The following is an 11585-nucleotide window of genomic DNA, read 5'->3' as shown; positions in this document are numbered from 1 at the left end:
GGGGGTGGGATCAGGCCGGGGAGGGGGGCGGCAGTGTCAGGGTTGCGGTCCCGCGGGCGCCCCCTGCTGCGCAGCGGCGCGGTTGCCATGGGGACGGGCGCGTCCTGGCGGGAGCAGGCCCAGGCCCAGGCCCCGGTGGCGGGTGGGGGGTAACGGCCTTAAAACCGCCTGAGGATAGCGTGTTGCCATAGGGCCTCTGAATCTTTTTTGTATCCGTGGGCAGGTTTAGTTGCGACGGGTAAAACTCTCACTGCCCCGTCCTCTCCAGGGTGTTGCTTCCACCACAGCACGGGTGGCTGGGCAGGATGCGTCCCTGCTCTGGGCCTTCACACGCACCGGCTATGGCATGAACGGAGGCTGAAGGCGGTTTGTGACACTGGGCCGTAACCTGTGGCAGTTCAGGAGCAGTGGGGCTGGGCTGCTGCAGCCTTTTGGGGTAAAAGTCAGGTTAATGCTGCCTGGCCTGGAGGGGAGTGTGCTGACTGCATGGGGAGGCTACATCAGAAATGGTAAAACATGGATTGTAAGACCTGCTCTGTTCTAGCTCCCCACGTTCATGCAGAGATAGGGAAAATCAAAAGCAAGCCTTTTCCTCCACAAAGAAAAAGTAGTTCTCAATGGTATCCGCTTTTTTTTTTTTTTTCCTCCTCAGAGTATGTGGTGCAGTTGATCCTCAGAAGCTTCTCAAGGGCAATTAAAAGTGAGTCAGACTATGGGAGAATTTGTTGTGCTGAACCTTAATTTCTCTTTCTACCCAGCTGAGTCAGAAGAACTACTTAGTGAAGAATCTGAAGAGGTTTCGGAAGCAGTTAGAAAGAGAAGCAGGAAAGCTTGAGGCAACAAAATGTGTCTTTATTCCGAAGACCTTCAAAATACCTTCAGAGTACTATTTGTTTGTGGAAGAATTTTGCAAGAATCCTGGCATCACTTGGATTCTGAAACCAGTAAGTATGTGCTCTCCCAAGGAAAGTGAGACAGAGATGAATAGATGCCTTCGTTCTGCAGAGGAAGAGGAAAATATGCAGGAAATCCACAGGAAGAACTGGGCAGAGCAAGGTGGCTGGGAGCAGCAGTGCTTCTGGCCGGTGTCCTGGTCAACACGTACTACCAAAACACTTCTTCTTGTGTAACAATTTATTTGAGCAGTGGAAAGACAGGTCAGTTTATTTGTAGAGCCAAACTTAACTCTGTGATGAAGGTATAAAGTGCAGAGTTCTTGTGTGGAGGAACAGACTGTGCTCCCAGGGGTTCTTGCTGTGGGGTTATGGCCAAGTTCATGCTCTGAAATCTTTCAGTTCAGCTGCAGGTGTGCAAGAAGGTGTCTGTATGCAGAGCAGCTGTCTAATTGGGCTTCTCGTTAATCAGCATTCTAGGTCAGCCCCTAAAGATGGAGCTATGAAAACATCTGTTTGGTTTTAGGGAAATCCCACTCTGTTAGATGTCAGCCCGTGTAAGTCCAGCCAATTTACTGAGCAGAATTCCATCCTGAGAATGTGAAGATATTATGGGAGGCTTCATGAGCAGCCTGGAATGCACGTTGGGGTGGATTTGGTTGGCATTAACTCCTCTCCGCTCTGCAGCTAGAGACCTGAAGGGTAGCCTCATGCTTTAAATCACGTTTCTCCCCCCAAAACTGTGGCTGTGGAGTTGTGCTGAATGCAGCAATCTCCATTTCAGCCAGTGTCCTGGGGACCAAGGAAAGATTGTGTTTCCTTTAGAAGTTATGACAATACATGAGGCTGAGAAACGCCTTGCTTCTGCCAGATGATTCAAGCCATTTAACATCATGAGTATCATACCGTGGTGCATAATTAAAAATACACCCATCTGTGAGACCTGCAAGCGAGCAGTCACTTTGCTTTGTGCAGTAGGTCTGGCGAGGAGGCTGGGACAGGAGGATTCTCCTTACCCTGCAAGTCAGGCCCATCGGTAAGGGCACGCTTGTGAGAAGTGAATGGGAGGTAATTATGCAAACTAACATGTGAATTACAGCCAGGAGGATAGCAGCTAGTGATTATCTAACTCCACAAATGGGAATGTGTTAATTGGCAACAAAAAACCTTATATTAAGCTGATTTTATGCCCACAACCTCAATTAACATGGTAAATAACAAGCACACACTAAACAAGAATGTATGAAAAGCCTGTGATTACTGAGATTATACCAACAACTTAAATGAAATAGTTTGTGGCTGACCTCAAAACTCACAGACAAGTAAAAATAAGCTCTATGCTACTCCTTCTGTCAGTCTGTGCTCTTGAGCAGCCCCACGTTGTGAACTCTCAGGTTGCTTACTCCCACACTCAGATGCAGTAGTAGGTTAGGATGTGCCCAGTGCCACATCCTGGGCCTGCAGGAGTCTGGACGTCCTTGGGAAGGTGCCCCGGGGAGCCTTGCTTCTGGGGTGGCTTATCTGGGCCACTCGTCACCCACTTGTAATACATCATGCAGCCTAGGCTGTCTTCAGCATTGTTCTGCTCTTGCTTTCCATAGTTCTCTGACAGCTTTCATGACTTTCCTGTTTAAATTTGTGTATGTTATAGAAGAACTTAATTAAAATGTGACTTAACAGAATTCCCAACAACATATGGTGTGTTACTTATATTTCTGCAAGCATGTGACAGAGTTTGTTTATTTGGTACTGCAGAAGTTACCCATAGGCTGGCTGCTTGCTCTGCCCTTTCCTCTAGGAATCCTCCTGACACTTACAAATCTGAGCTTTTTTGCACTAGAGAGCTGTTGTTGGATCCCCCTGCCCCCATAAATAAATGTGCTTGCATACAATCAGATGATGAATCAGGTTATGCAGGGCTTCTACACTGAAATTCTGGGATAGAGCAGGAAATACTAATGTTAAAGCCAGTAACTCTGCCCTTCCATCTGTGTGTTGATAGGTCACAAGGTGAAGGAATTTTCCCGAAAATTGGAGGATATTATTGATTGAAGAAGGTGAGAACGGCTTTCTGTCTTCTCCCAGGGGAATATCCAACAGGTATTTGGGGTTTTTTTGCTCTTATTTCATTCTCTCCTTCGGCTGGTGACTTGTTCTTCTATTCTCCTGTGACTGTCTCGTGCAATACTCCTTCACCATTCCCCAGGGCAACAACCAAGTTTTTTACTGTGGCTGTTCCCAAATAGTCAGATACTTCATCTGGGATCTGACTTCTTATACTTTGTGTGCGTGCTTTTGTATAAACTTCTGACCTTAGGTAGGTCTAGCACTAGGCAGCAATATCAGCGACTGGATTATATTATACATTTCTCTGCACTTCATATGTTGAAAGTTTGACTTGAGAGTTTATGTTGTAGTGACATCTGTAAGTGTAATCCACCATTATTATACCAGAAATGAATTTCTTTGCCTTAGTGCCCAGTTGCTCCTTTCCTCTTCTCCCAGTACATCCCACTGGAGGCCTGGTTATCCAGAGGTGGATTTGCTCGCTTTTCTAATACACAATTTACGCTGAGTAGCAGAGATGATCACTGTGTACTGCTTGTCTGTGTGTGCCGTAAAGGAGGGTACGAAAAGGAATGTACAATTCTACCGGTTGGTAGTGGATGTATCAGATGAATCTTGTCACTTTGGACCCCTGCAAACACCTACAGGATTCAGCTGTCCTGTCGCTGCTGCTGTCACCCTGTCTCTCTCCTGTCTTTTTTCATTGGAAAACTGGTGTCACCAGATCACTGGAAATGTCAGTTTGACAAATCAGCTAGGACTGAAGCTGAAATGTCAGTCCTGGTTTTATTGTTAGTGGTTGAATGTTGGCAGCCTTTCTTCTTCCTTAGCTTCACAGAATGTAAGGACAGGGTGATTCATGGGAGAGAACTATTTGATTTCCTATGTGTCACACTTGCTACTGTATTGAGTTTGATAGTTTTCATTTGATTAACACATCTTCCTAAAAGGTATCCCACCTCAATTTGATGGCTTAGGAGACAGGAAAATCCATCACTTCTCTCCGTGAAAGTTCAGCAGAGTTCATGCTTGCTCTAAATGATCAAAAGCCTTTCCAGACTGGGGGTACAAGCTGCCTTGGATGAAGGTGTGCTGAGGTTTGAAGATGTGCTGACATGGAAAGCTTCGTGCCAGCCATGAGGTACAGTACTAGCTCAGGCCAGTCACTTTTTCATTTTCCAGATACCGCTCTTGATTATTTCTGATTTTTAATTTTTTCCTGCAATTTTTAGTAAGATATCATCATGCAGTATTGGATTTAAGATCAGATAGCTGAAGTCTGTGGTTACAGACAGGGAAGATAATTAATTGGCACTGGGGCAGAAGAGAGCTGTTTAGAGTGAGAAATCCGTATTTGCTTGTTCAGTGTCTGTTTGTCTTTGATCCTTATCTCTACTTCATTCCAGATATTCATCTCACAAATGGGGCAGTGCAAAAGACTGTATGTGATTATGATCCCAGGAAGGTGAGATATGCACTGTCTGCGGACTATTCCCCTGCTGCCTGCCGTTGGAGCTCTTCTGGCAGATGCAAGCGTGCTGACCTCATCCTGCCAGCTGCCATGCCATGAACGTGTGCTGCAGCCACTTAACTGTGCTGCCTTGTCTCCTGATACCCATAAATGTGATTTCGTTGATAGCAGCTTCAGGAGAGAGGCCGGGTGAGCATTCTGCTTTAACCATTGCTTTGCGGCTGTCTGTGCATCTATAAGGCTGATCTTTTTGACTTTAAACCTAGTATCCTTCTGGTTAGCACTCTTCTGAGATGTAGGTATCTTACAGCTTAGCCCTTTGCTTCTAAGACCTCAGCAGTACAACAAGGTTGACATTGCTGCACACAACTGTCACTGTTAAGCTTTCTCTCTCAAGAGGTGGCAGCTGAGAGAAAGACAGACAGGGAGAAAAAAAAAATTAAATGGAATGTCAGATTCCTCATGAATGTGAGATGAGGGTCAATGCTTAAGAGTGATGGAGGATGGTGTTGAACTTCCCATTTTATGGGCTGCTCCCTTCTATAAATCTCTTGTCTGTATGCAAAGGAGAGTCTTTGCAATACCTTGATAGAATATAAGACGTTGATTGCTGTTAGGGAACTTCTGATGGAGATCTAGGGCTCTTTTTTCCCCGTAGCTGTACAATTGTCATGCTTGAAGAGTTTAACTGTATTGTGGGGCTGGTGCCCCCTACCTTCTGGTCTCTGGGTTTTTAGTAAGAATTCTTGCTGGGCTGTGGAGACTACAGGGTGAGGATTAAAAAAAATTCTGTGGACTAAATGAGTGGTCAGCTGTTGGGAACAGCTTCCTATAATTGTGTTTGGTTGTCTCAGGGCTGCACGTAGGTGATTCAGCAGCTTGGACAGTGCTTGACCACCAGGCGTGGGGCATGGTCTGTGGAAGTTCTCTTTGTGGATATGGACAACACTTTCATCCACAGCCTCCAGAGCGTTCAGGTGATCAGCAGTGACAAACACTGCTTTGAGCTCTACAGCTGTGACATCATGATCCATCAGGATCTGAAATAGTAAGGGTGTTAATAAACATACAAGGGGTTATAGTATCAGGCCAGCTACTTTCCCTGGGACAGTGGTGTCTTGTGACACTTCTGCGTCTTGTATGTAGGTGCTTGCAAGCTGGCTCCGAGCGAGCCAGTCGGAACTGCAAGTGTAGAGAGGTTTGAACTGTTTTACACGAAGGGAGCTGGTGTCCAGAAGAAATACAGCTGGTTTTGCTTGGAGTATCAGAGTTTATTAGCTGGGTGCACCACCCTGTAACTTTGTCTGTAGGGCCTCTCTAACTGTGTTGTGAAACCCTGCCAATTTGGCTATTTCTGGAATGTGTTCCCCTCCAAGTATCAGCATATCACAAGTACCATAGCACTTGCCAGAGATGGAATGTTACCATCATCTCTTCTCCTGCTTATGTATCTTACAGCGGTGCCCCATCAGCATTGATAAACCTCCAGCTGGTGCCATTTGGCCGCCGGCCCTAAGCATGACCCATGTCTGTGGTACACTGGCTAAAAGGCAGACCCCAACTGAAAGAGGTCTCTCCTGCCAATTGTGGAGAAAAAGACTCCGCAGGAATTGAGGGTATTTAAAAAAAACAAAACAAAACAAAAAAAAACCCCAAACCCCTTAAGACATAATTTGACTCTACTTCTTTTTTTTTAAATACAAGTTTTCTCACTGGCTGAGTGAAAAACATATATCGTTAAAGTTCAGCTGAAATTCTCAGAATTTTATCTGCTACATACGCAACCCAAGTATTGCAACAGCAGGAACCCGAGAGCGCAACTGACTTGTAATTACAGGAGTTGAGAAAAACAGAAACAGCAAATAGTACTTCAGAAATGACAAGCAAATAGGACTATTTTTCTTTCAGCTTTAATCGTGTAAAGTGCAAGCAGTATCATAGGTAAGGAAATTTCCCTTAGATATGATTTATGTTGACGGTTCTCTCCTACCAAATGTCTTTTCTAATTTATTCTTTAACTCTTCCAACTAACAAGACATGGTAGCTGGTATACCTGTTACAGCTCTGTGTCCTGTCAGCATCAGTCCAATGTTTCATGTGGTGCCACTGGGGACAGCTTTATTTCAAGTTATCACGTAAATGCAGCTCAGCTGTGGTCCTGGATAGCTCTAATTTGTACAATGTACTCAGTTCATAGCCTCAAACCAAATGACTCTTTAGGCAGCCTGCACATAAAGAGCTGGAGTAACTTCAGTTGGTCAGGAAACGAATCGGAATGAAAGTCCTCGATGTCATCACAGGGCTCAGATAGCGCTGCTGGGCTCTCGTAGGAGAGCTATTTGAACACTGTGTTGTGCTAGGAAACTGTTCCCAGGAGACATCCACATTCTGCCACTAAAAAAGGGTTAATGCTCATTCTGTGAGTTCTCCTCAGCATTTACGGCTTTGGCTAGACTTTGGGTTTCACTTGTATGTCTTTCTGGAAGCTAGAGGGTTTTTTCTCTTTAGTACCATCGAGAACAGGAATAGAAACTTTGCAATAAGCTCAGAATGTTCTTTGGCTCAGCGCATGGGAAAGAGATTTGGGGTTGGATTTCCTATTGCTTCACACTTACTCCTGCCTGCTAGCAGGGTAATGATTTTGTAGACAGGCGTTTCTCTTAGATGAACCACTGGCAAAACTGCCTGTTTCTCCCTCATTTACTATTGTTGTATCCCCTCAGCTGGCTTCTGGAGGTGAATGCTTCACCCTCCCTCACTGCCAGTAGCCAGGAAGACTGTGAATTCAAGTGTCGTCTTCTCAAAGACACACTTCGTATTGTGGACAGGGAGAGCAGGCGGGCAAAGATGTTTATTACCTTGTAAGGGGTTTTATTGAAATGTTTGGAATGGATAGTCTGGTTCCATGTCTGTCTTGGCAACTGTTCATAATACTCTAACCTTTATAGCAATTAAACGATGAGTTTCCAGAAACAGAGCAATGTAAGCAAGCACGCTGCCACTTCAGAGTGGGAAAACAAAGCAGCACGGGGCTGCAAAGGGAATGGAGTGTGTGTCAGAGCTGGGACTTGCACAAGAAGTCTCTTTCAGAGGCCCTTCTGCATTGTGCCTCCCACACTTACTGCTTCTGGAGCGCTCTGTTCCAAGCAGCTTGTCTTGCAGTGTTTTGTGATTGACTTTGCAACTGTGCTAACCTCAGATATTAATAGTAGAAAGATGTCCACTGCTTTCAGCTGTCCAGCTTTGTCTCTGATTGTCTGGGAGTTTATTCCTGTGCACAGACAGATAATTGTCATTGCTCAGGTACTTCAGTATGTATATTTGATGTTGGAGGCTGTGACCTGATACGGAATGATGGGCCTGTCAGAGGAGGGGAAGACCTGGGTACTCCGGTGAATGAGAATGTCATGAATGACAAACACACATTTAGGTGAAACACACATATAGGTGTGTACTCATCTACTGCTGGCAGGGTGCCCTGCTGAGTCCTTAAGCTGTCTGCACATAGGAGAGCACACACCTTTCACTCGAGAACAAAAGAATGAGAAGGGGTGTGTGAACTCTTATGGGATTAAGAGACCAAAAGGAGCAAATAATGCTTTCCAAAAGCGGAAAGCATTTCACGCTGCAGAAGCACTGTTGAAAAGAAGCATGTAAATGTAGTGGGAACAGTTTGGTTCACAGTCCTGCTTTTCAAGCGTTAAGTCACAGCAGACTTCTTCATATGCCATCTTTGCTGCAAAAGCTGCTCTACAGTCACTGTGGTGACTGTTTGCTGCGCACTTTCCTGAATCTAGTTGTGTATCTTACTGTTGGGAAGTAGTACTCAGATTCTAAAGTCATGCTTCCGAGAGGCTGACGTGTTGTAACTTTATTCTGCGGTATGCAGCTGAGTGTACCTACAATCATCTCTGGCTGTAGTTTCTAACTAACAAAACACGAGTACAGCGTCACCTGAAAGTGAAACATTACCCACCTCTACGGGAAGGAAGAATAAGGTGATGTGTAACTCCCCTGTTAACGTTTTCATTGCAGGGTGCTAAGATGACAGGAAGAAACAACTGAAGCAGCTTTTCAGGAATCTTCCTGCACTACAGAAAGCATGATGCTGATCCCGAGCTTGGCATGGGAGAGATCACTATGGATGAAGTTCACTCTCTCTTCCTCATATCGGGCAGCAGCAATTCCCACTTCTCTCGGTACACTGCTGGCTCAGCACAAGGTGCTGGCCTTCTGCTTCTGAAGGTTCCCCAGCTTGGAAACTTGAAGTATTTCATGGTGGCTGACACAAGACACAAGGGATGTTGGCTTCTCAGCTGTCCATCTGCACTTGCAGAGCTTACTTCTGTACAGTGTAAGAAAATAAAGGGGCTAAACACATTCTGTACAGCAAAACAAAGCTCTTGGGGAAGGCAGGCACCTGGTCCTCCTACTGGTACTACTATGGAAACATGTCAGAGCAGAAAACCTGTTGCCATGATACTGTAAAAATAACCTCGCCATCACATGTTGGGGAGACGCTGGCTGGCTGTACTACACAGGTTATGTAAGAGTGCGGCTCTAACACCGGGACTTGGCACCGTGCACTGCCGCTCGCTTCCAGAAGAGATGCAATTTTCTGAAAAAGCTACAGGCAAGATAGTTCAGCTAATAAGTCGATGTTATTTTTAATCTGTGTATCTGACACTTAAGCCTGGACAGCCTCGCTTCTTGCAGTTGTACATTTAGGGTATGTGGCGTTAGCTAGAGAACTTTAAAACTTTGATCAAGCCATGGTAGTTGGCTTTTTAGATTTAAAGAAATCACGCCTCAGTTTTAGGGAGTCTGAAATGGGGTATTTTTGGAACTCTGTAATTTGAAGAATGTGTGGAACCAAACAAGGCAGTGCCAGGCTGCCTGGAGGAGGCACCTCTGACCTGTTAGGCTGGAAGGTGGTCAGAGAGCCAAGAAAACGGTGGTGCCCTGTTTAAAGTTCTGCATGGCTGCGCAGAAGGGAAGAGAGCAAGGGATCAGGCCCCTGCGTTACACATGCGAGGTTTGACAGAATGGGTGAGCTACCTCGAGAGCTGGAGAAAGAAGGACAACTACCATGTTTAAAGTTTTTAAATTCTATCCAGAAATATCTTTATGGAAGTTCAAAAGAGAAAGGTTTGGCAGGACCCAGACACTCTCCTGTATGCAGAAAAAAATCAAACTCACTGTAATCCATTAGTAATTATGCTTTTTTTTTTTTTTTTAAATTTTCTTATGGTCTTAAACCAGTTATGCTGGGGTAGCAAGTTCAGACTAAGGAGGGTAGCACAGAACACAATAAATGTTAAAACCTTTGAAGAAACCAATCAATCAATTGTCCTTTTCCTACAAGACAGGCTCAGTGACTATTGCTGCTCAGCCCTCTTCGGACTGCTTTTTTTAAATATACATACATTTTATCCTTTCATCTAGTTTTGAAAGCCTCCTTCTGTGGTCTCTTGCCTTCCAACTTAACAGTGGAACGTGTTTTCCCAGTGAGACGAAAAGGATGCTGCCTCCCCCTGTCCCTCCCTACAAATCTTAGAGATTCCTGACATGTTTCAGATGTATAGTTTGGCTTTGTTTTAATACCACAGGCGCGCACAACTCCTCTTCTGTGCTTCAGGCACACTGCAGATTCCCAATTCCTCCTACTCCTGTTCCCAGCACGACAGCGAACCAACTCTGAAGCCAAACTCCAGAAGCGTTTGCATAAAAACCCAACAAGAAACACACACACAGAGTTAGGAAAGCCTCACTACTATGATTTTAATAAATCCATTTCCACCCCGGCCACGGACGTTTGCCCATCGCTGTGTCCCAGCTCGTGCCTCCGCACGGCTCTACCACCTGGGCTGCAGCAAGGAGCAGGAAAAGGTTCATGATCCAAGGAAACTGCAGTGTCGTAGCTGAGGAGCCAAATGCTTTCCAGCACCCACCAGAGATCTCACCCGAGGCGGGCTCCAGGCACGCCGATGTCCTCCTGCAAACCTCAAAGGCTGTGGCTATTGCAGTGTGAGCTCCACGGGTGACAGGCCGAATACGCACCGTGACGATGGCACGGCCACCTCAGCCCTCCAGGATGCGATTGATTAGCTTCATTTCCTCAGCGGTCATGGGGTTCAGGTTAAATCCCTTCAGCTCAGCTTTACCTGAGAGAACACACAGCAAAATCAGGATTTTGCTACAAAATAAGCAAAGTAGTCCACGTGAAACTCTAGAGGGGCCGTGGGGAGGGCAGGGACAGCCCTGGAAGCTGATGTGGGGTCACCCCAGCGTGATGCGGGAGCCTCGTTTAGCGTGCTGGTGGGTGACAGCTCCACACCAGGAGCCATACAATACTGCTGGAGCAGGGCAGGAATTGCAAAGCCTGTGGGAAAGCAGCTGCAGGGACACACAGAGCTCAGGAGTTTCTGGACCTTCCTCCTGACACACGATGTCTGCTCCCAGATACTTGAGAAGGTTCCAGAACAGGAGTGTTTTACCTTGAGCTTCGAAGAGGCGGTTGACCTTCACGCGTAGCTCTTTCCGGAGGTTGTTTATCTCCTCATCCAGATGTTCCTGGTCTGAGACAAGCAGGACAGGAGTGAGGACTGCTGGCGCTGGGGTGAAGGCTGAACCTCCCACCCGAGGTTCGGTGTGGAAGCCCAGGCCCCAGGGGACAGGAGAGGGCTCTTCCCCAGCTGCTGCGGGGTTCCACCCTGCCCTCCGCTACCCACAGGGCTGAGCCCCAGCTTGCTTCGTGCCCAAACGTGCTTCTCAGGGCACTTCCCGGGACAGCCGAGTGGGACCTGCGACCGCCAGTGGTAGGTTTTGAGCCTTTCAAAGCCCAGTGCTGGACAGAACCCTGTTTATTTTTTAAAAAATCTTATTAGGGTTAAGACTATATGTACAGAAAGCCTTTGGGGCTGCCGGCCTTACCCTTCTGCAGCATCTCCTTGGTCTGGGCTTTTGGGAGCTCGATGAACATGTTCCCGAAGCAGACCATGGCCTTTCCTGATGGGGGAGAAGAGGAAAAGGAAAAGAGAAAAAGGAAAAGAGAAAAAGGTTTTGTCAGAGAAGCTTTTCTGCCCGGTCCCGCAGCCGTTCCTCGGGCTGCGGGGCTCACGGTGGGCGCAGCCGGCCGGGGCCGGGGCCCACCC

At 46.5% G+C, this 11585-nt stretch overlaps 2 protein-coding genes across 2 annotated transcripts in view; one reads left to right on the top strand and one right to left on the bottom strand.

The window, feature by feature from the left end:
- The first annotated feature begins 87 nt into the window (after nucleotides 1-87).
- Nucleotides 88-7296, top strand: TTLL9 (tubulin tyrosine ligase-like family, member 9). The gene is given in 10 exon segments (XM_009893541.1): nucleotides 88-135; nucleotides 759-952; nucleotides 2896-2916; nucleotides 2918-2950; nucleotides 3100-3121; nucleotides 3286-3318; nucleotides 3399-3486; nucleotides 4367-4425; nucleotides 5286-5479; nucleotides 7155-7296. Coding segments are annotated over 10 exon segments (834 nt in total).
- A 3216-nt stretch (nucleotides 7297-10512) lies between these two features.
- The window catches only part of PDRG1 (p53 and DNA-damage regulated 1), a 12057-nt gene continuing 10984 nt past the window's right edge, over nucleotides 10513-11585 (bottom strand). The window contains exons 2-4 of the mRNA XM_009893540.1: nucleotides 11365-11439; nucleotides 10929-11009; nucleotides 10513-10595 (exon numbers count right to left, since the gene is read on the bottom strand). Coding sequence (XP_009891842.1) covers nucleotides 10513-10595; nucleotides 10929-11009; nucleotides 11365-11439 — 239 coding nt within the window. The remainder of the gene's footprint in view (nucleotides 10596-10928; nucleotides 11010-11364; nucleotides 11440-11585) is intronic.

Source organism: Charadrius vociferus, unplaced genomic scaffold, assembly GCF_000708025.1.
Source record: "Charadrius vociferus isolate BGI_N301 unplaced genomic scaffold, ASM70802v2 scaffold259, whole genome shotgun sequence".
In the NCBI taxonomy this organism is placed as follows: domain Eukaryota; kingdom Metazoa; phylum Chordata; class Aves; order Charadriiformes; family Charadriidae; genus Charadrius; species Charadrius vociferus.
The sequence above is the reverse complement of the archived record's forward strand: the minus strand, read 5'-3'. Positions and strand labels throughout refer to the sequence as shown.